Here is a 23607-nt window from a genome sequence, read left to right on the forward strand (position 1 = left end):
CATCTTGTTTGGCCAGCTTTGTGTAAATTCACTCCGGTTCACACTGACCGTGGTGTGTGTAGAAAGTAGCCCATGACTTTTTCCTACTGCCGACAGATAAATTCAGGGCATCAATGTTGTTGAGAAAAGTAGCTAAACTTTTTTGTAGTTCTCGATTGCTAGCATTATATCTTTCAAAAACGGTGCAGTAGAAAGGACTGTCGAACACATACTGAACAGCTCACGTTATTGACAGAAGCGTGCTACATGGCAGACCAATCCAAACTCATCTCCCAGAATGTCCATCCCATTCATTATCTCAGCCAATCATGGCTAGTGGGAAGGTTCCTCACTTTTTCTATGGCTAAACCAACTAGGCTCGTAATTTAACCATTTTATTCATAATTATGGATGGAATACAAATTTGTTATTATGTTCCAGAAGGCATTTAGGCCCCAAAAATGCATTTTGAAAAAAAATCATATGTTTATATTCAAATGCTGCTCCTGTAAAGTAGTGACATGCCGCATGCACCTAGTTTCATGAAAGGAGTCACATTTTAGTAATTTAGCAGAATCTCTTATCGAGAGCAGTTAGGGTTAAGTGCCTTGCTCATGGGCACATCGACAGATTTTACACCTATTCGGCTCAGGGATTCAAATCACAGACCTTTCAGTTACTGGTCCAATGCTCTTAACTTCTAGGCTACCTGCCGCCAGGTCATTAGGAATGCCCATTTGACCAAACTGACCTTGCTGTTTCTTAATGCAAGGTACATGAAGGTTAATGAACCAATAGGATATGTCACAGGCCTATCTTCTTGCTTGTTTTCCTGCCTGGCTGGGAGGCTCACCTGGTCTCCGACACTCCGCTGGCCTCCCACTCCCCTGGCCTCCTATAGATATGTTGTGGAGCTAAACAGGCTAATATGTGGATGTTATTTGTTAGTTAATGATTAGTGGATGCGATTGTATTTCTTATCTCAGGACTGTATTCCTTATCTCATATGTCTTGGATGCTTCCATTCTCACCCTATTGGGAAGTGAGAGAGGGGGAAAGGGAGAATGAGATAGAGAAAGACTGTTTGTTTCTTTGTGTGTGTGTGTGCGCGCGCATGCATGTGTTTAAATTCAGTTTAAATTCAGTTTAAATTCAGTTGTTCATAATTCCTGACATTTAATCCTAGTAAAAATTCCCTGTCTTAGGTCAGATGGATCACCACTTTATTTTAAGAATGTGAAATGTCAGAATAATAGAAGAGAGAATTATTTATTTCAGCTTTTATTTCTTTCATCACATTCCCAGTGGGTCAGAAGTTTACATACACTCAATTAGTATTTGGTAGCATTGCCTTTAAATTGTTTAACTTTGGTCAAATGTCTCAGGTAGCCTTCCACAAGCTTCCCACAATAAGTTGGGTGAATTTTGTCCCATTCCTCCTGACAGAGCTGGTGTAACTGAGTCAGGTTTGTAGGCCTCCATGCTCGCACATGCTTTTTCAGTTCTGCCCACAACATTTTTATGGGATTGGGGTCAAGGCTTTGTGATGGCTACTCCAATACCTTGACTTTATTGTCCTTAAGCCATTTTGCCACAACTTTGGAAATATCCTTGGGGTCATTGTCCATTTGGAAGATCCTTTTGCGACCAAGCTTTAACTTCCTGACCGATGTCTTGAGATGTTGCTTCAATATATCCACATCTTTTTCCTACCTCATGATGCCATCTATTTTGTGAAGTGCACCAGTCCCTCCTGCAGCAAAGCACCCCTACAACATGATGCTGAAACCCCCATGCTTCACATTTGGGATGGGGTTCTTTAGCTTGCAAGCCTCCTCCTTTTTCCTCCAAACATAACGATGGTAATTATGGCCAAACAGTTCTATTTTTGTTTCATCAGACGAGAGGACATTTCTCCAAAAAAATATGATCTTTCTCCCCATGTGCAGTTGCAAACCGTAGTCGGACTTTTTTATGGCGGTTTTGGAGCAGTGGCTTCTTCCTTGCTGAGCGGCCTTTCAGGTTATGTCAATATAGGACTTGTTTTACTGTGGATATAGATACTTTTGTGCCTGTTTCCTCCAGAATCTTATCAAGGTCCTTGCTGTTGTTCTGGGATTGATTTGTACTTTTTGTACCAAAGTATGTTCATCTCTCGGAGACAGAATGCGTCCTCTTCCTGAGCTGTATGACGGCTGCGTGGTCCCATGGTGTTTATACTTGCGTACTATTGTTTGTACAGATGAACGTGGTACCTTCAGGCATTTGGAAATTGCTCCCAAGGATGAACCAGACTTGTGGAGGTCTACAATTTTTTTTCTGAGGTCTTGGCTGATTTCTTTTGATTTTCCCATGATGTCAAGAAAAGAGGCGCTGAGTTTGAAGGTAGGCCTTAAAATACATCCACAAGTACACCTCCAATTGACACAAATAATGTCAATTAGCCTATCAGAAGCTTCTAAAGCCATGACATCATTTTCTGGAATTTTTTTCAAGCTGTTTAAAGGCACAGTCAAATTGTGATACAGTGAATTGAAAGTGAAATAATCTGTCTGTAAACAATTGTTGGAAAAATGTCTTGTGACATGCACAAAGTAGAGTTGGTTAACAAATATTTGTGTAGTGGTTGAAAAACTTTGTTTAATGACTCCAACCTAAGTGTATGTAAACTTCCGACTTCAACTGTGTATATAATACATACCCCAAATGATTTGGAACAGGTTAGACGCACAATAGTAGCCACATTAAAACATGAAGAGAATGAAATGACTAAAAGTCCTCATGGCATTAAGTGTTAAGGGCATCATCACAGAGCATCTTTATGAAATAAACAGCACTACTGCACTGTTTATGTATTCCTAGCCACGGCTTCTTTATTTATGAATGCTTAATGTGCTCAAAGGAGAGAATGTAAGTTGAGGGACTGTTAAAACCAGAGCTCCCGAGCGTACGCCTTCCGGCTGATGAAGAAAAAAGAAAGAGACTTCATCTCTGCTTTGTGCTTGGTAAATAGCTCTAAGCTTTTCTGAAGTAGCTTTTTTTTCTTCCTATGCTCTTCTTCTTGATATTAGTAATCATAACAGAAAAAATTGCTGATGGCTGATAAGTTGACGTAGAAGACACCCCCCCCCCTAAACAAATTAGGTTCTGTTTTTTAAGGTAAACGGATTTGTCGCTCAGGGTACGAGACAGCAAATGGAATATGCTGAGAGAGAGAGAGAGAGAGAGAGAGAGAGGGAGAGAGAGAGAGAGAGAGAGAGAGAGAGAGAGGGTACAGATCTCTATCGGAAATAAAAAGACAAACTCATGTAAAGATAGGAGGAAGGAGTCAAAGGATAAAAATTATGAAAAGAGAGAGGTGTTTAAAGAAAAAGTGGTAGATGGAGGAAGCGACTACCTCTTTCTCTATCTACTCCTCTCTTTTCAGCTCCCTCCCTCCTTTTCTCCCTACCTCCCCTCCCTCCGTCCATGCTCACTTTAAGTGATCTCCACCACTCAAAGGTAGTACATCTGCCTGAACTGACTTGCTGTCTACAAAGCTAGGCGAGCATTTGAGCGTAGACAGAGCTTTGTTCCTGACTTCCTGACTTCCTGCCTGCCTGGCCAGGCCTGTGGAGAGAAGGCCCCAGTGCCTGTGGAGAGAAGGCTCCAGTTCCCATCCTGCTCCATCTCTCCTTTTCATCATTCTCTTTATCCGTCCATTTCAGCCCGACCCCTGGGGCATCCAACACACTCTCACTCCCTACCTCTCTACCTACCCCTCTCTTTCCCTCTCCCTCGCTCTGCTCACTTTGCTTATGTGGAAATGGAGGGATATCATGGCTAATCCGTCATGTTTATAAATGTTGCAGCTCAGAGAGTATATGCACAGGCACCAATGTGAGCCTCACAGTGGTATCATATACATTTCTGTTGCACTCAGGTCAGTTGATGTGATTTGCTAGTCTTCTAGACATCGATGGCTGTAACAGATTGGCGACTGGGGCTACATGGACTGCAGGCATGGAGGAACAGTGGGTGGGGTCAGTTTAGAGGGGCTGGCCTAAGAAATACCACCCTTCCCACCCTTTCTGTCAGGCTGCAATGGAAGGGATGTTTGGTTTGTCAGGAGCAGTGTTCAGCTCGGTACAGTGCGATTTCTGTGAGAGGCCATTTGTCCTCGTAATGAACCTGTCATGTAAAAAGAGCATTCATTTATCTTGGTATTGACAAGACTGAGCATTTTGCATACATTTATGGGGGGAAACCGTTTTTTAAAAGAGGCTCCAGTTTACTGTTAGCTAATCGGTTTTAAGGCTCCTCTCTATACATTGACTCCTGTACATTTTCAGTGTCTTCCTGAATGAAGAATGAGTGGGCGTGTTCGTCTGTGAAGGAGGTTTTGAAAAATAGAAAATAGGGCAGCCGATGATTAATTGATTGTCTCAGCAATGGAGTCCCCATAATCTTACGCATTAGCTGAGGGTGTTTTAATAGCAAATAAGAAACATTGAATTAGTTATAGGATCTAAAAGGGGATTTACACATGAAACAATCAGTGGAGAGAGCGAGTGGGGAGAGCATGCTATTTTTCACTGAGACAGAATGGATACCTGAGGTTGGAGAGCTTTCTCCTCCCCCAAACTCTAACCTCGTCTTCCTCCCTCCCTCTCTCCATCTCTTCCTCTTGTGCTTTCCTTCCTCTCTCCTTCCTCTTACTCCTAGAGAAATTCCCATGCATATTTGTAATGGGATACCTTGCTTCTTGTCAAAGCTGATACATTACGATCGTTAATGAACAGACCGGACACAATTTCACAACTCGAATTCTATTTGACCCCTCAGGCGATGGAGGTGAAAAACACATTTCAGCAGCTGTTGAAAGTGACTCATTTTCACACTTGGTCCCTGCATTTTCCGCAAATTAACTTAATGTGCTCTGTAAATTAGTTGCATCCCTTTGTTTTGCTGGATACAGTTGAAGCCACTCTGTTTGGGAGGCATGGTAAAAACTTAAGGGTATGAACATTTAAACGTTCAAATGTTGAAACAAAAATTCCGTCACTATCATGCAAGAAAAGATGCGAGTGTTGGTGTCCTCGGAAGTACGGCAACTAATCAGTCTCCTCCGTTCCCAAAATACTGAATCTTAAGTCGATTCCTAGCTCAAGATTAGTTTTCTTTCTACTAAATGTAAGCCACGGTATTTAATAAACTTATGAAAGTACTTTTTTAGGAGAGAGAGGTAGCTCGAGATTACACGACTATCAACACCAGCTGTACCTGGCTCACGGTACCAAATACCTAATACTATTTACCCAGTGTCAACTGAACATAGTCGCCTGTATCACACATGGCAAGGAAATGGCTGAACATATTTCCACCTCGAACAAAAGCATGACCAAACACACTCGGTAGATTATTGACAGAAAGCTGGATTTTGAGTACCGCTCTGTTTACACAGCGGTAACTGGGTCAGGGGTTTTTCGCTACAAATTTGAACTATTCATTCATTTGCTTTCTAAATTCACAAGGAATTAGGGAGGACTGACAAGTCCTGCGGGTAGATTTGATTATTCTCTGTTTGTTTTTGTTGCTTTAGAGCCACTAGCGTAGTATTTACACAGATCAGATCAGACCACATGCCTTTTTACGTAACAGGTTGTTTCACCAATGGCTATCTTGAGAGGCAACTTACAACAAAGTAAAGTCCTTGGCTGTGTTAGTTTCTGGTTGTGTTAGTTTCTAGCAGTCGGGTCTGCGGTGGACTCTGAGCTTTGTGCTTGTCTGCCAAGTACAAACCTGAATGATATATTTGGGAAATCCCCCCCTGCATGCTGTCTCTCTATTAAGTTCTGGTTATGAGGATTTTGTCTGTCGTATTTGTACTTTGACTGTTATCTAATGCCTTTTGATGGAAGGAGGCCTATTTGAGGATGTAGCTCGTCAGAACTAGGTGATTATGTGCGAGTGAAGATCTAAACCGAGAATCCGATATTGTATAAAATGGAAGAGGCTTTTAGTTAGATCGAGATGACCTAATAAGATTCATATGATGCGATACACCCAGATTATGCTCAATCAGTCCCGTGATCAATCTGCCATATCTTGGAGTGAATGTCATATACTATATTTTGTGGTCTTCTATTTTACTGTTTTTGATGTTTGCTGTCATACATTGTTAATATTCTTGGATTATATTTAGCACTCCCTCCAAACCTTGACAACCTTGCTTTCGGTGGCAGTCTTGACTTGTATTGCTCTGCGTGGTTTGCTACACCTTCCCCTCCGTGAGATACTTTTGTCCATTGATGGTCAAAGGTCATCACTTTCACTTGCATCTTAAGTATTCGACACTGAGACGTTTATAATCTGACAAGCAATCCAACGGAATCCCATAAGGAGGGGGGGTCAAGTTCCAGTATGATAAGTCTTAAACAAGCCCTGTATGTACAGCAGTGTGTCTTGAAGGGATATGTTGTGTTTGAGTAGCTCGCACCGAAGTGCTATCAGTAAAGACAAGTCGACAAATCAGTATCGCAAACTCCTGGTGGTCAATAACCATTTACGGTCAAGAGCTCAAGCCTAATCTCTCTACACACACACACACACACACACACACACACACACACACACACACACACACACACACACACACACACAGAACATTTATCATAGTCCACATGGAGAGCACACCGTCAGCACACCTTTTATTGGTTGTGATGTGTTAAAAGCATCATTTAGGTGACAGCTTTCCTGTTCAATACAGTGCCAGAGAGAGAAGGCAGTGAAACCAAAACGTCAGCAGTTAGGACTGTTTTATATTGTGTCAATCTATTTCATTTCCTAGGCCCTGTATTCACGATGTGCTTTCCCCACCTGTTCTGCTTGACATACAAATACAAATGTCATTTAAAAAATCTATTTATGTCATTGTAGGATATGAATTCTATTAAAGCATATTTCTTGTGGCCAAAATAACCCTGGAAGGGTAAGTTGTTATAAGGGAAATCTGATTTCAGAGACGTGCCTTAACCTGAAACCTTGTTTCTGTTTCAAATGGAAGAGGAGTACGTGGGTGACAGGCACAAGCGAAACTCCACGTTAAAAAGCAAAAGGAATAAGCTAATTAAATGATAGTAAAACATTGCGCCCACTGGTCCGAGGGCACAAGATTGAGAGAATGATATCGCAGTGCAATGTTCTTGTAAAAAAATACATATAAGGGACAAGTTTCAGCTCTGTAGAGGGTTTATGGAGGAAATGATGGATGGATATGTGGAGAAACACAGCCAGACAATATTCTGTCTATAAAAAATACTCTCTTTGAGGTGGAACTGTCACATTTTGGAATATTTCAATCCAGCTGTACATAGCTGATAAAGCAAATGTGGGTAGATTGAGAGGCCTGTCATCGTTGATTTGCTAGACTGTAAAATATCACCTTTTTACTGTGGTGAGAAGTGCACCTTGTAAGTGGAGCAGGGGAAAATAACAGCCGGGAGGGTGAGAGATGTAGGGGAAAACAAAGAATGAGAGATAGCGAAAAGGAGAGCAAATGGCGTCATAGATTTGGCACAAAGAGAAATTACTGGCTGCCTTTGTTACTGAAGAGCTCTTACATTTGGTCGAGTAATTTTGAGAGAAAACAAAAGCATAATTAACAGTTCCCTCTCGAATGCCAACATAATTAAATACATTAGTTGAACGGCTGCAGAGAGAGGAACATTTTGTTGAAGAGGATTCAGGTTCGCCCTTTAGCGGGTGTACTAACTGGTTGTATTGAACTTTGTGGGAAAAAAATTGAGCGAATGCTGTCGTAGTACAAGAAGCTGTCCTACTCAACTACTCAACATTGCTTATATTTCTTCAAAAGTTTGTGTCTCAACCAAAAGCCCCTTAAAAAATATAGTCCATGGCAAAACTAAAGAAAAAGTATTCTCCTGTCACAAAAGACGGTTTGTTATCAGCATAATAGAATACCAAATCCTAGGCATGTTACACTGCCACGTAACCCTCTGGGTCACATACAGTATTGAAACAGAAGGGCTGGCACGGATGAACTCAATAACGTTAGTGTTGCACGGTCTGTGCTCTTTGTCAAAAGCCATTTGCCCACACATCCTGCACAGTTGGACCTCTGCCAGTGTCCCGGGGTAATGGTCAAGTTCTGAGTGCGTTACGGTGCCAGTCAGCCTTAGATCGCCTTTTCTGGCAGGTTTTCTTGGCCTGCAGATTCCGCTCCCTCATCTATGCCCTGAGAGATGATTTGTTAGATGATTTATCCTGGACTCTGGCACCATTTCCATTTTATCCTCTCCCGAGGCCACTGCACTCTGTCTTTCATTCTCTCGTTCCTTCTCGTTCCCGCTCTCTCTATTCTGTGTGCGTTGCATGCCTGCACTTGTAGGTCACTATTATCCAAGTCCATAAAGCAACCAAGACTTAATTAGAACTAATTTCCATTTAATGCCCAATCAGCAATGCATGCCATGGACTCCGCAAGCCAGTCCCATCTAAATGATTGTCATTGGAGGAGTGTTGGAGAAGCAAAATTGATGGTTGGTTAACATTCCTAACCCGGGAAATTCTTCATCTTCCAGGCTGTTGCTTTATTTATTTGGTGCTTTGATCGCAGCTACATTTCTAATTAGTGTGCCTTAACTGAACATTGCACACTATACTGAGGAGAAAAGGCCGTGGCTGCTGTGTGATTTAGGGGTGGAAGCAAATAGTTACTACCGTCACACTCAAAAGGAAATGTGAAATGTACTGTGCCTTTTTGCGCTGCCCGAAAAACCTTATCTCAAGACCAAAAAGAATAATAATATCAAATTCTAAACTGGACATGCTGTACAATAAAGCTAAAAGGAGTGAGAAATATAAGACGGATGGGTGTCATACTTGAACAGGCAGGAGTGATTCCCAAACAACAATGATTCTCAGCACGCTCTTTCGCTACTGACCTGTGACAGCCTCTTTAAGTAGATTGTATCCGCTCAAAAAGGTCCAACAAATATATCTTATTTTAGCCTGTAGGGATTTTCCCAGAAGAATAACCTAAAGCCTGGGGTGAAAAGTCTGGTTCCGCCAAGGGGGGGGGCTGACTGAATCCAATCCTTGTGCGGCAGGCATGGAATTAATGACGGAATGGGACCGGAAAGGTTTATGTCTTTATGGATTCATTTTTGGGGGTCCACCGCACAACAAAAAAGGCTTATTTATTTCCTCCCCTTAAATCCCTCTGTACTTATTAGGTCATTTTGAAATTGAATGAAGTGTGAATTATAGAAACCACTACCGCGACCTCGCTGTATTAGAAGCGTTGACTGCCAGATTTATTAAATATTCCACTCACAACTCAATGTTCTAGGCAGGATCATGTGAGAGTGGTTAACTAGCAAATAATGGCACACAGCAAGTGCACACTTCCTGACTTCCTCTACCCAGGTCAAGTGTGTGGAGTGTCAACAGGAAGCTGTCCGTCAAAGAAGTGGTTTCTAATAGCTGTGTAAATCTGATGTTAAAATTTAGCAAATATAGCATGGCAGAAGTAGACATCCAGCCCCTTGGTTCACCTCGCTGAGATAACCGCATTAGGCTCACAACGTTCTGTAAACATGGTACCCCCTGCTTCTTCACTCTTCCCTCTCTCACTCCATCCACCGTTACACAAACTGGGCTAAGTTGGCCTGGTAAACAGTAACTAATCACATCCCAAATGTTAGCCTGGTCTGCCGAGACTCAATTAGCCAGATTTAATTAGCGGTCCTCCCAAAGAGAATATTACTTATGTTTGTCAGTTGTAATTACACCACTGTGCAAAGGGAGTGTCGCACCGGGGCGTTTTGGGTGCGTTCTTTGGGGTTAGGGGAGAAGGGTTTGGTGGTGGCAGTCGAGAATTTTGAAGCCTTTCCAAATGAGTGACTTTTAAATATACGTGTATGGCTTCCTTTATCATCAAGGAGTAAGCAACATGTTGTTAGGGAGACAGTACGGAGAAGTATGGCTGATCGATAGACACAATCTGCTAATAGCCTGAGCTTATGTCCAATGACCTATGGTCTTAAGCCAAAACATGCTCACTGAGGTACTATTTGAGCCAATGTCTTTTTTTTTCTATCCTCGCATACTTGGCACCTGATGGCCTGACTGGTTAATGTGTGAAAATTGTCATTGCAAGTGCTTTTATATCAAGCACCAGCTCTCAGCAGTTCTTTAGAAGGTGACTTCAGCATTACTCCCCTCCATCTCATTTAGTGTGTAGATCCATTGTTGAATACAGTACGGTCTTGAGCAAACTTATGAAACAGCCCTCATCTTAAACTGTCCTTGAGCTTTCGTTTTTTTTTCTCTCCTGTGAGGTGAAAAGAAACCCTCACAGAGGTCTCTTTATGCTGCATTTTACATCAATGCACAGAGAATGGAGATGTCATGCATGCTGAACACCGACACACATATACACACACACACACACACCCACACACGCACACACACACAAATTCAACGTTTTCCAATTTCCAATTCTATCACAGGAAACAGCCAACAGTTCCCTGAGCGGTAATGAATTAGCCCGTGTTGATAATTTATGCAACCACAAGTCGAAAACCCAAGCCCTGCCTATTAGCAGAACTGCAAACATAGCACATAGTAAAATTTCTAGCCGCTTTGCCCGTTAGATTAATGAATTAATTCCTTTTTAACACTTTGTCAATAACTCCACCATTTTTCAAAAAGGCGTACAACAAACATCATGTTGCATAAATTAACTAGCGATTATTCTCGTTTTATTTGGCTCTCTTGGCCTCCTGAAGAAAATACTGCCGCAGCTCGGCCCAATTTGAGTTGTTAATCACACCATAAGTGGAGGAAAGGTGTTTAATTTCCTTATTTATTAGCACAATGCTAATTATTTACGTTTATCCTGTTAGTGAGTGTATACATTTTCATACTTTTTCATTCTGGCCCCCCATGGGAATCAAAACCCACAACCCTGGCTTTGCAAGCTCCGTGCTCAAACAACTGAGCCACACGGTTCATTCTATGAGGTAACATTGTATACTGGGAGTGGCAGAGGAAGGCCAAAAGGGGCCTTTTTGTTATGTTTAGATCACAGGGCTAGTTTTAGAGTTATGGTCGGGCAGTATCTGAAGATACCTCTGATGTCATGACTTCTTGGCTGCTGCGGAGGAGCACGACTGTACTACCTTAGATCTCTCAAACTCGAGCTGATTTTGTATCAAACAATGGAATTCTGACAAAGACCACACAGTGGATATATTTGAACATGTAGGCATTGTCCTGCGGCGTTCTCTTTCAACTAGCTTTGTCTACAGAGTAAAATTAACAAGGGTATTGCTTTGCCCAGCACGAGAGCAATTTTGATTGATCAGAGAACGGCACAATTATGATCTCCTGAACACATATTTGCCCCCTCAACCATACATTGTACTTTTCTCCGACAATGATTTTTAGGCTGCACGGATTGTGACATCCCATTATGATATTCAACATGCGTCCTCCGATGCAGGTAGCTTTAGAAATCGACTGATTTTCCATTCGACCTTCAAACGGCCTGTGGAAAGCTCGGGAGAGGGAGATACCTCTCTCAATTAATTCCTCTGCTCCACCTCATCCTCCTCTCCCTCCCCTCAAACGAACACCTCTTTCATTAGGCTGTTTCGTTAATGGTACTTTAACACAGAGGTGCATTCTATGAAAGAGAAATGTACCGTCCTTTTCTCTTTTCCGTGTCTTCTTTATACTTGGAATCCAAAAACATTTCCTGTTATTTTGTGCCGTGTGGGCAACGGCTGTAACCAGTTGATTTAATGTCACATTTGATGTATTAATCTGCAAAGCTTTTAAAGCATTCTTCTTGACCAGCTTTCTTAACTGAACTGCATAGTCATGAGAGGAGGTGTGCTTCGAAATAGTTTAGAAGTTAAACATATTTGTGAGAAACATGTTTGTTAGGCTCTCGAAATTTAAGTTATTTGAACTTTTTTTTGTCATTCCTTTTAAAAATCTAAGTAAATCATTTGACTCACTGGTTTAGTTCAACAATATCATTTCAATGTCCCTATTTTAGACTTGGACTATCAGTATTAAAATTGATGGGCCTGCATGAGTATCCAACATTGACACAAGTTCAAGCCTTATCCGATAGCAAATCCATGCCTTTATTGATGGTTAATTACCATACAATGAGAGAGCATGTTTTGTGGTGACTTATTTTTGTATAGCCTGAAGACTCCTTACTAAATAAAATTGTAAGTTGTGTATTTCCTCAACACACTCTGTGACTCTTTCCCCTCTCTCTCGCTCTCGCTCTCTCTCTCTCTCTCTCTCTCTCTCTCTCTCTCTCTCTCTCTCTCTCTCTCTCTCTCTCATTAGTTGCCTTGTGATCAGTTGAGAGAGTTGAGATTTCCATTTGTTTGCGGTGTGATGGATTGTAACTCAAGATGTTAATAGAGTACACATTAGCCAGTAGCGTCGCCCCAACAGGTAGCTCAATACGCCTCAATGGAACTAAAATGAGGTAGGATCACATATTCACGGTTGTGTGAGAGTGAGTCTCTTTATGTAGGATGAGGAAACATGATGCCAGCAAACTTTTAGATGGACCAACCCCCAGGCATACCTCATTTCTTTAATGGCTAATGATCGAGAAGAAGACGCTTAGGACACTTAACACCTTGGATTGAGGATGTATTCTAAACTGTGTGTTTGTCATGATGTATTGCTAATTACACTTAAAATAGTATTGTCTTATTAAAACCCATTTCCCCTTCCCTTAATTACTCTGAATCGCAAAGACTTGGCAATTTGTTTTAGCCACCCCAAAGACATTCTCCAAGTTCATTTTTTAGAAGTTGACTGTCAAACCTATATGAATATAAATAGAATGGCTTTCTATTTCTCGTTTCTCATCCCCATTATTCACTCGTTAAAGTTAACCTTGGTTCAGGTTGGGACATTAACTTGAGGGAAAGTTTTGAAGCTCAAAACTAAGTTCCTAATTTGTAATGAAGTCCAATTCTTAAAAAGGATGAACCCGCCACGGTATCCTCTCCTACCAGATAACCAAAAGTATTGTTGGAAGGGAGCCACGACTGTTGTCAGCTGCACAGAGGCAGCGGCTGCTCAAAGCTGTTTCCAGCCTGATGTGTGTCTCATGAAACTTTGATAAAGAGAGTGAGTCAGAATAGGTGGCTTTTGCGAGAGGGAATGAAAAATGAGCTAATTAGCCATATCATGATGGGAAGAGTGAAGCTTTAAGGTGTGCTTCAGCCTCACTGGTATGCCAACCGCATTGGTTCTGTGTGTCATATTAGCGCTTTAGTGTTAACTTAACCAAGGTAAAGCAATAGCCATTTTGGATGGGATATTTGCCCCAGCGCTCTCTGTAAAAGCCTTCTCTCGCTGTGAAAGAGCATCAGCTTTCTGCTAAGAGCCTCAAGGGCCAGAAAAGCTGATGTAGGCCTTTGATTGTCTTTGTTTTGTTAAACTGAATTTTTTTTGCTCAGGAGAGGGCGCTGCATTAGTTATCTTGTCTTGCATCTCGAAGAACAGCGAGAGGAGCAGTCCCCCTTTCTGATAGCAGCACTTTGTAGCACAGGCAGAGGAAGAGACAGGTTTATGTGGCAGAGATCCATCCAATATGCAGTTGTACACACGCTGAGAAGCAGTACAAATACTCAAAACACACCCCAAGTGTCAACTGTCTGAAAAATCTGTTGTGTTTTGTGTCACATTTTTAGAATGCAGAGCCTTGCTGAAATTGTGACTAGTGGTTATGTAAATGTTCAATCTCAGTTTTCATGTTATTTGTATTATTTGAAGGTTTATGCAAAGTATAACTCGGATGGAATCAGAAAATAGTATTATGTCACTGAATAACTGTTTAGAACTTGACAATAGTATGAACGCAGTGCACGCATACACATCTCAATATGTCACTTTTCCTTGCTCGCTCGCTATCTCTCTCTCTCTCTCTCTCTCCCCCTCACACACACACATTCTTGTTGATTCTAATCTTCTATTGATTGTGATTATGTCTGCCCTCTTCCTCTGGCTCTCTCCCCCTCCTACTCCTCTCACTTGCACTCAATGTGCTCACAGCTATGGTTTCCTCTTGGTTTTCACAGAGGACCAACTGCCTGCTGGTTTCCCCACCATTGACATGGGCCCCCAGTTGAAAGTGGTAGAGCGAACTCGCACGGCCACCATGCTCTGTGCCGCCAGCGGCAACCCTGACCCAGATATCTCCTGGTTCAAAGATTTCCTGCCCGTCAACACCACCAACAACAATGGACGCATCAAGCAGCTCAGATCAGGTAGGGTGTCACTGCCGCCCCCGGATATAAACCGGGAGTACTATTTTGTATTTGCACCGCAATCCCTTCCGTTTCTGGTCTCTCGTTCTCCTCCTCCTCTTCTTCTTCTTCTTTGGCTTTGATTTAGTAGGTAATGGCATTGTTTCTACTGCTGCTTCCTCCTCCTCAACTGTGTGTGTCCTGGTGTGTCTCGTCTGTTCCTCCCACCCCTGCCTCCGGTTTTGTCATGGCTCTGTCGGTTATCTCCATGTTTGTTGCCGCTTCAGTCTGACTCTCTCATTGCTCACTGCTGTGACTGTTCTTCTGACGAGTTTCTTTTCTTTTGGTTTAGTTGATTCCCTTTGACTGCCCCGGTGCAGTGTTTGACGGATCCATTCTCTTCTTTTGATTTCCTCAGTTTTTATCACTTGATTTCACTTAAACGATTAATATTCAACGTTGGGCTTCCTTCAGAACTTGCAAAGGAGCACCCATGGTTTTTAGCAATTGAATTGCTTTCTAAGACAGCAAGAGAAAATTGACGAACGGAGTGAACAGGCAGACATTTATACATTTTCCTTTCTAATTCTTTGTCCTTTTGGTTGTGATTTAACAACAAAATGTCCTTTCAAACTAACAGTTGTACTAAATCAGAAAAGAAAAGCTAACCTAACTTTGACGAAGGCAACTTTTCTTTCCGGAATGTTTTCCAGCCATAAGCAGCCACAGTAGTGTGTGAGACTTGTGTCTAGCTTTCCCAGTCCCTTGACTCTCTCTGGATATACTCAATGCTTTTCCGCGTAGACTCCAACTTTCGCTTTCCTATGCTTGTGGCTTATTCCCAATATTTCCACATCCTGATCCCCTGAATATTCAAAGTTTCCTTTTGATATTGACATAGCATTAGAAATTATATATGCTTATTGTTACTTAACTCGTAGTTTGGCTAGCAATATTTGCTAATAGCAAGCTGTTTAAGATTTCTCACTACTTCTGGTACACTTAGTCTTCTATGTTTGACCACCTGTCTTCCCAGATTCCACAGCTGTCCTTTGTTAAATTGTCTTGTTAACCCTCCTTTGCCTGTTGTCAACAGAAACTGTGTAAATTAACACTTTTTTCATGTGCGACTTTCATTCTCCTGTGACGTAGAGTTGATAAAGATTTAACTCTGACAAAAAAAACGATGTAACTAAACCTAAGGAATATAATCATATTTTTATGCTGTCTTTCTTCTCTCCGTATTTAAATCTACAGAATCCTTTGGTAAGTGCTTAGTTCTGAAGCACACTTCACTCCCCACTAATTTTTCTTCATGTTATAACTATTAATAAAATGCATGGCATGCATTTTACTAACAGTTAGTGTAGACACAAAGATAACCCTAGTGGACACACATATACACCCCCCCCCTCCACAAAGTTTTCCTATAAGCCATACAGGCACCTTTTCAAGAGCACACACATTTCACCCAGCTTAAGCCCAATATATGCCATATCCACCACCTTTGTAATATAACCTACCTATCTATCCTCACTGTATCGTATCCTCTCACTCAATCACTCACCCACTCACCCACTTACCCACTCACTCAATCATGTAAAGCCTACTAGCATTATAGAGATTTAAGCAGATGTTTAACGATTACTATGAGGTCAAGCTAAAGGGTTCCAAGTCTCTTAAACGAGTCTCTTCCCTCTCATATTCCAACTCCTCCAAGCCTTCCAAAGTAGATGGTCTTCAGAAGCCATGCCACTTCCAAAATGGCTGATCCCCTGAGGCACACCTCTGCACAAGTTCTCTGACCTTCTCTGACCTATGATACCTTCCTATGATGAATCCTGTCTTTTTTTAACCAATAGAGTAGAGTTCTCTTTCTCTCTCTCTCTCTTTCTTCTTTCTCTTTCCTCTAGTACTCATTATTTACGTACTCTGATAAGTCTAATTTGATTCTTCTTCCAAAGCCCCCAGACTCTATCTTCTCGTACTAATGCTTCTTCTTTCTAATCTTATTTGCATTCATATTATCCACCCAGGTGGTACACCAATAAGAGGTAAGAGTGCTGAACTGACGTTCACAGAATGAACAAAGCAACTTCATTCTTGCTGTCGTCCCATCCATCCGCCCGTCCGCCTCCATTTTTGTCCTGTTTCCCGACTCCGAATCCCATTTAGTTCTCATTATCGACTTTCCTTTTTATTTGTCCTGTTCCGTTGACTTCATCCAATCTCCATTTTTTGTCTATGCTTTACTTCCTCCTTTGAATTTTGATTTGAAGAGCCTTTTTCAAAAAAACTCAGTTGTGATATGCTTGCTCTGGCTCAAAGAAGCATATCCAATGACAACTTATTTTTTTCGAACTCAAATTTTTATTTCATTTTTTGTTTAATTTTTGGCCATAGCGACTCATGTGTCCCTCTTTTTGTCCAACTAAAACAACCAAACATTTTTCCCCCTTAGCTGCTCTTGTTCAGCACTTAAATGATGCACAGATGCTGTGGAATCACGCAGGCATGCTGAAGACAACATTGCCTTTCCTCTGCTTTTTTCTCCCAAAGAACTCTTTCTGTCTTTGCAAGTCTATTTTTTTATTTCTTCTATTTGCTTTCCTCTCCTGTACCTTCTGTAAAAAAAAATATAAAAAGCCCAAACAACTACTTTTTTGATAAAGTTTCTCCCGGTGCTTTTTTTATCTTTCACCTATTTTTCTTACTTTTCTTGGGTTTGAAGGCTATTTTACTTTTTGACGTTTTTTTTATTCTTCAAGGTTTTGGGGAAGGCAAACAGTTGAGTCAGGCGAGGACCTGGCAGGTCCATTTTTGCCATTTGGGAGTTGGAGAGTGATTGATGCATAAGCCATTTTCCCCCTGGTCATATGACACCACACTGCGGATCCCATTGGTGGATTTTTATGGGTGTCTTTTGTAGCTTTCACAAGCTAACGCAGTCAGTGGTTGGTTGCCTTCTTGTCGGCTCAAGGCCACCATTTTGAATTTTGTCTTCTAATACAATTGCATTTTATTTTTCAGCTAAGGGTTGTCAAAAGGTTGTAAGTTGTGCTGACATACATTTCTTGCTCTTTGGAAAACATCTGCATGTCAAACATTTTGTGACAGAGGGTGATATATTTGTAATACGATATTATGATGAGTATTTTTTTAACATATCTCAGCGGCATTTTTCTCCCCCCCGTTTTTTGTAAGTGCTGCATTTTTCTAACCAACTTTGACTGGATGAAGTCCTAAATCATTTGATTGATATTGGATCTGTGATTAAATATGCTAAAATTCATACCCAAATTTATTGTTTTAATGTTTTAATTGTCCTCCCTTGTTATGCTACTTTTGTATACTGTAAACCTCTTTTGTTTGATCCATGCTTCCTTGAAGCAGTTTCACTCATCCCCATATTGACAGTCCAGTGAAATGTTGTACATTGCAGGGCTTGCCCCTATCCCTCAAAGTCGAGCTATTCTATGACATATTGTAACACTGGCCTTAAAGTTGAGTGCCTTTTTAGACCCTGCAACATGTATGTAGGTTTGTTTGTATCCACTGAAGTCAATAATAAGGTAAATGTTAAATATTAAATATTTTTCCATGGTTGTTAAATGTCATTTTTTCCCCCTAAGATTTCTGTAGGTCTGATAATGTAGCAATTCGACTGCAACTATCCATGATTACTACAATTAAAATGTATTTTGTTAATAATCACAGAATAAACGGAATAAAGATGTCACACATTTAATACATCAGACCAGGGGAATGTTAGGGGAAAATCTGTCAAGTTACAAGAAGAATGCCTATTTGCTCAACAAATATGGTTGTGTTGGTCAATGTTAAAGTGAACTATCCTCTGTGCAAATGATCCCTACAGATACCAAAAATCCCTCTACGCTAGTTACAATGGTAGCCGATTTTACTCTGTACCCTCATCGATAAAAATAAAAAAAGAGCAAGTCTAGGAGTGATGGGGCCCCAATGACATGTTGGCCCCTGAGCAGTCTAAAAGTGCAAATCTAGGAGTGAGGGGGCCCCAATGACATGTTGGCCCCTGAGCAGACTAAAAGAGCAAGTCTAGGAGTGAGGGGGCCCGAATGACATGTTGGCCCCTGAGCAGTTTTACAACAAGCACGTTTTTTTTATGTTTGTCAACTCAATTCAAAATGGCAGACACTTAACCAATGGTGTCCGGCACATATCTTCTATTCCCACGCAGGGGCCCTCCAGATTGAGCAGAGCGAAGAGTCCGACCAGGGGAAGTATGAGTGCGTCGCCACTAACAACGATGGAACCCGCTATTCTGCCCCCGCCAATCTATATGTTAGAGGTAGGAAAGCAATGATCAAACAACAACGGTATTCATCTTTGGAAGAAAAACATTTAAGTGGTATATTATGGTACGGTATATTATAGTACAACTGGTGTTGAAACTGGGTAATTCTGGGTGCTGGAGTTACTCATCCAGTCCAGAGGTCCATGTCCAGTGAGGTACTTGTAAGTATGGCTGTTTTGTTCTATTAGACCTACCTGCACTGAATTGAACCTGTGTGTTCTGTTTTGTGTTTTTCTGTTCTGTTTCCTAAGTCTAACTCCAATGACTTGACTGCTTGGTGTGTTTACCTACTAATTGACTTTTACTCCTAAATGTACCTTGAGGGGAAATGGGTGGACAATCCTTCCACCAATCCCCTCTATTCATAGTAGCGGATCCTCTCTGATCTTTCTGTTTCTCTTCTCTTTTGAGCAACATTGGAAGGACACCTTTAACTCATCTCTCTTTGTCAATACAGTATTAAAAGTGTTGAGATTAAATTAAATAATAATTGTATGTAGTTATCATTAAATCTTTCATTTTTAACGCTGGGTTGAAAATTGCAACATCTTTCATGTCTATGCTAGTGTTGATAGCATCAGCACATACATGTATTTGCTCATTTTCTTATAAGTGATAATTCATTGATAGGTAACACTATGTATTCTGGCTTTCATATCACCTTCTCGCGCTATTACAAATCTTTATTCCAATTGTCACGAACTATGTGAAAGTCACATTACATAGTTGAAGGCCAGTGGAATAAATGTTATTGTGTGTTTTTAAAAATAAATACTCTACTGATAAAATGAAGGTTTTATGTGATGCCGTGTCCATTGTTACATTTTCATGTAGATCAGTTAAACGTAATGGATATTCTTTTTTTCATATTAAATGGAGTAGTTTTTCATCAATTTTGTATGAATATTTTCACTGGCAGCTGTAGGTATTCTTCTTTTAAAAAACTAAGATCTATGATTCTGTCCGAGCCTTGTGGTTTGCAGTGTCATCACGGGTCATCAATTTAAAACACAATCAATGACAATACCTAGAATACTGAATAATGAACTAATTGATTTTGGAACAAACTTAAAGTGGATATTGACCAAATAAATGCACAGAGATATCTTTCTGGAAATCATATTATTACTTTTTGTATTGCTCACCTTTTCAACATGCAGAACATTTGTATGTAAAACCCAACCTACCTAAAGCATGTTAATCCTCGATATAAACCAACCACATGACTGGGACAGGATTATATGATATGCTAAACATAGAAAATTATTTCAGCCCTCAAAATGCTTAACATATTTCATTGGTGCTACAGGACCTCTGCCTCTAAACCAGGGTGTGAGGGCAATGCAGCGGACTCCCTGTCCCCATGTGACAGGAAGTCCTTCACATTTTTTAAGTAGCAGTTTCAACGCCTTGAACATGGCCTTTTTACTCTCTCTGTGTCTCCCTTGTTTCCTTCTCCTTTCCTCATTTCATTGTGTTCTGCATCAAACCCCCTACATCCCTCAGAGCTGCGAGAAGGTTGGTGTGTTTTTACTTTTATACAAAACTGAAACTAAAGAAACTAATTTATTGCAACCGTCCAAAAACACAATTCTCAACAATACAAATCAAATACATTTTTCTCTCTCATTTTGTTCTCTTCTTGGTTCATTATCATTTATATTACCGATAGCCTTGTATTACTACTGTTGTTTCTGCTGAGTTTCTCAGTTCACCTTTTCCATGAAGAATGCCCTTGGTCTTGGCTACGATGCTTGACTGTCCAAAAAGTGGTGCATGTCGTGGGAGGAAATGTGCATCTTTGGGGCGGCGGGAGGGTGTGGGATAATATTTGCATCTTTGGGGAGTATTTGCATGGTGACCTGTTTATGCTCAAGCTAGAGATTCCCCCCGCTCTCAGCCCCACCCCTGCCCCTTGCCCATCGGTGTCAGTGTTCCTGCTTGGTTACTCAGGCCAACGGCGTGACAATGGCAGGCGGCACAAAAAAGCTCAGGGGCAACATGAGCCGCAGCACCGGAGGTGTCCTAAATCACTGCAGGCTCCTGGAATGAAGAGCTGCCATGCTCTGCGGCCTGCCTAGCTAAGACTGGATGCACATTTTCCCTCTGTGCTCTTCATCATAGTCTCAGAGAAAGACATGTTTTAAAAGCTATAAGCTAAATTCCCCTTTGTTATAATCAGTGGCGAGGTTTAGCGCTCAGCTGTTAGCCTTGTGAGATGTACGCTGCCTCTGCAAAGGATTTTTCCTACAGAGGCTTTCATGAAAGAATGATGTATTTGGAGCATTAGCTGTAAGACTTGACAAATGTAATGATATTCAAATTAGTATGATAACATTATGTCATGGGGGAGCAGGATCCAATTGGATATTAATTAAATATGAAGCGAGTGAAAAGTTGTATTTAATAATGCAAGTAGTAGTTTCTGAGATTCCTTCTCTCTGGAGAGGCACAATCTGCTTAGCAGAATGTGCTGTATTAAATGTGATGGCGGTTGAACGCATTAGCTAATTCTACATGTAGATGCAGGCTTTTAGCTTTAGCAAACAATGCTATTAGCAAACAATGTTATTTTAGCTAGCGCTCAGTTTTATATCACATCACGTTAATGTATATTAATGACCACATACTTCGGGAAAACCCAATGGCTCTTGCCATTACATTAGTCAAGGCATTTTTGTGCCCCATATTTGAGAGGAGATTGTTTAATTTGATTTAAAATGATTGGGACGATGGGAGTGTTTCACCCTTTATTAGTATGACCAAGGTTCACCGCCAAAGCACCTGAGTGATTAATCTTTCCAAGGTGCATGGAAGAGCAAACGGCATTCCCCAAATTCTGCCACCATTACGCATCTGCGTATCAAAGGAGATCGGCATATTGGGATTTATATTCATTCTGAGTAATATAAGCAGTAACACTGACTTCATTCCTTTAATCAAATTTCTCACTAGACATGTTTTAAAATCCAAACCCATTCCTCCTCTGTATCTGCCCCAGCCCCTGTCCCTTAAATATGCTTACCCTATATGGTGTGTTTCAATCGTATGTGGTTAACTAACTTAGTTAAACCTCAGAAAACGTTGTGATTCGTGTTGAGTTGCCTCTGCCTATCCCTGTCCTGTCCTGTCCTGTCATACTGTTGCACTTCCCCTAATCTGTCCAGTGACACTGTAAATTTGTCCTGCCCTAGCAACTCTAGCTTAATAATAGCCAGTAGTGTTAATTTCCCAGAAACCCAACGCTGCCAGCCGAAACCTTACCTCCCTCCTGCCAGCCTAACTCTAACCGTCCTCCCCATGTTTGATATCTGTCTTTTTTTGTTACTATTTTTTTTCCCCTCTCAATCCTCCTCTCTCCTTCCCATTCACCAAACATGGTTGCCTCTCTAAGCCAGCTATGTGCTTGTGTGCATGACAGAGAGTCCAAGCCACCATGACAAGCTCCAACCTTTTACCTCATAATGGATGCTGTTTCTTTTCATTCTCTTTTCAATAATCAAATTTGGATATGTTTTTTCTTGTTGTTCATACTCGAACATGGTTATTTTGGAATGTGTATCCACTTTTTTGATCTGAGAAGCAGAGTTGCACTCTAGTCCATGCACCGTAGTTGGATGTGTTCCCACCACGGGCCGTAGTATGTGTGATGTGAGAATGTGACGCGGCACATTTACTTCACATCAACTGGAAGAACGCAGCATTGAAGTTGTTCTCTTGTACACTTCACTCTGCCATGCTGTCGAGGCTCCAGTTCCTCTATGCTGTTCTCTTTATGTCTGTATGGATGGTAATCGTTTGTGCATGGTGTTTGTGTAATCATTAGTCCGTAGCTAGTCCCATCTTTGAAGCCTGGACTGTGTTAAATATATTACATTAGATATAAAAGTTACATTTCGGGCAAGTTGTATTGTAAATGTAAATATTTTTGTTATCCGTCTGTATACTGTAAACTTATGAGTCTCTTTTTTTCTCGGCCGTTGATGGGAAACCTTGGCCTTGTGCGGTTTGTACGAGTTGTTACCATTGCCTTTTGTCTTTTGCAGTGCGCCGGGTACCCCCGCGGTTCTCCATCCCGCCCACGGACAACGAGATCATGCCTGGAGGCAGTGTCAACATCACCTGTGTGGCGGTGGGCTCCCCTATGCCCTACGTCAAATGGATGCTGGGTGCCGAAGACCTGACGCCCGAGGACGACATGCCCATTGGACGAAACGTTTTGGAGCTCACTGACGTCCGCCAGTCGAACAACTATACCTGCGTGGCCATGTCCACTCTGGGGGTCATCGAGGCGGTAGCGCAGATCACAGTGAAAGGTAATGCACGTTTACTTCTTTCTGTCACGTATTGTTGGTCTCAGGAAGAGGGTTCCTAAAGCCTTGGATGTGTTGACGCCAGCCTCCGTGGATTAGATGCTAGATTGAGAATCAGTGAAAGGCTTATCTCACAACCAGGGGAGTTAAACGCCAGAGCTCTATATCCCTGTTGGTTGTGTGTTCATGTGTGTGTGTGTGTGGGTGCGTGTGCGTGAGTGCGTGAGTGCGTGCAACATAGTGGGTATTGTTTGATCTTCTCAGTAGGCAGGGTACTTATCAGAGTGTAAGCATCTCCTCCAATGCATACCAGGGAGAGAGAGATTCCAGATTGTCGTCATCATGTACACACACCAACACACAGAAGTACACGCACACACACGCTTTGTGTCTCCCAGACATAACAGAGGGATATTAGTCACAATATAACCAAGGCTGCCAGGAACTTCCCCCAATGTTACAATTGCGATGGCATATAAAGAGAGTCCATCGCCCTCATATCTTTCGACTCGTGTCACTGGTGTAGGTATTAAAGCAATAAATTAACCCACTACATTATTTAAGAGATACACATTGGAATTCTCTGGTTAACAGAAGCTTCCAGGGCTTTTGGCCTTTTACCTGTTTAACAAGAGTTCAAATATGTTATAATGTAATTATATAATATATTATATAATATAAT

The 23607-nt window shown here is 41.4% G+C and overlaps 1 protein-coding gene across 11 annotated transcripts in view; it reads left to right on the top strand.

Moving 5' to 3' along the window:
- The window catches only part of LOC115133550 (receptor-type tyrosine-protein phosphatase delta-like), a 211448-nt gene that overhangs the window by 113305 nt on the left and 74536 nt on the right, over positions 1 to 23607 (top strand). For all 11 annotated transcript variants that reach the window (XM_065021895.1, XM_065021900.1, XM_065021897.1 and 8 more), the window contains exons 5-7: positions 14109 to 14297; positions 18496 to 18606; positions 22659 to 22928. In XM_065021895.1, the coding sequence (XP_064877967.1) occupies positions 14109 to 14297; positions 18496 to 18606; positions 22659 to 22928 (570 nt within the window). The remainder of the gene's footprint in view (positions 1 to 14108; positions 14298 to 18495; positions 18607 to 22658; positions 22929 to 23607) is intronic.

The sequence above is a fragment of the Oncorhynchus nerka genome, linkage group LG8 (genome assembly GCF_034236695.1).
Source record: "Oncorhynchus nerka isolate Pitt River linkage group LG8, Oner_Uvic_2.0, whole genome shotgun sequence".
Classification (NCBI taxonomy): Eukaryota; Metazoa; Chordata; class Actinopteri; order Salmoniformes; family Salmonidae; genus Oncorhynchus; species Oncorhynchus nerka.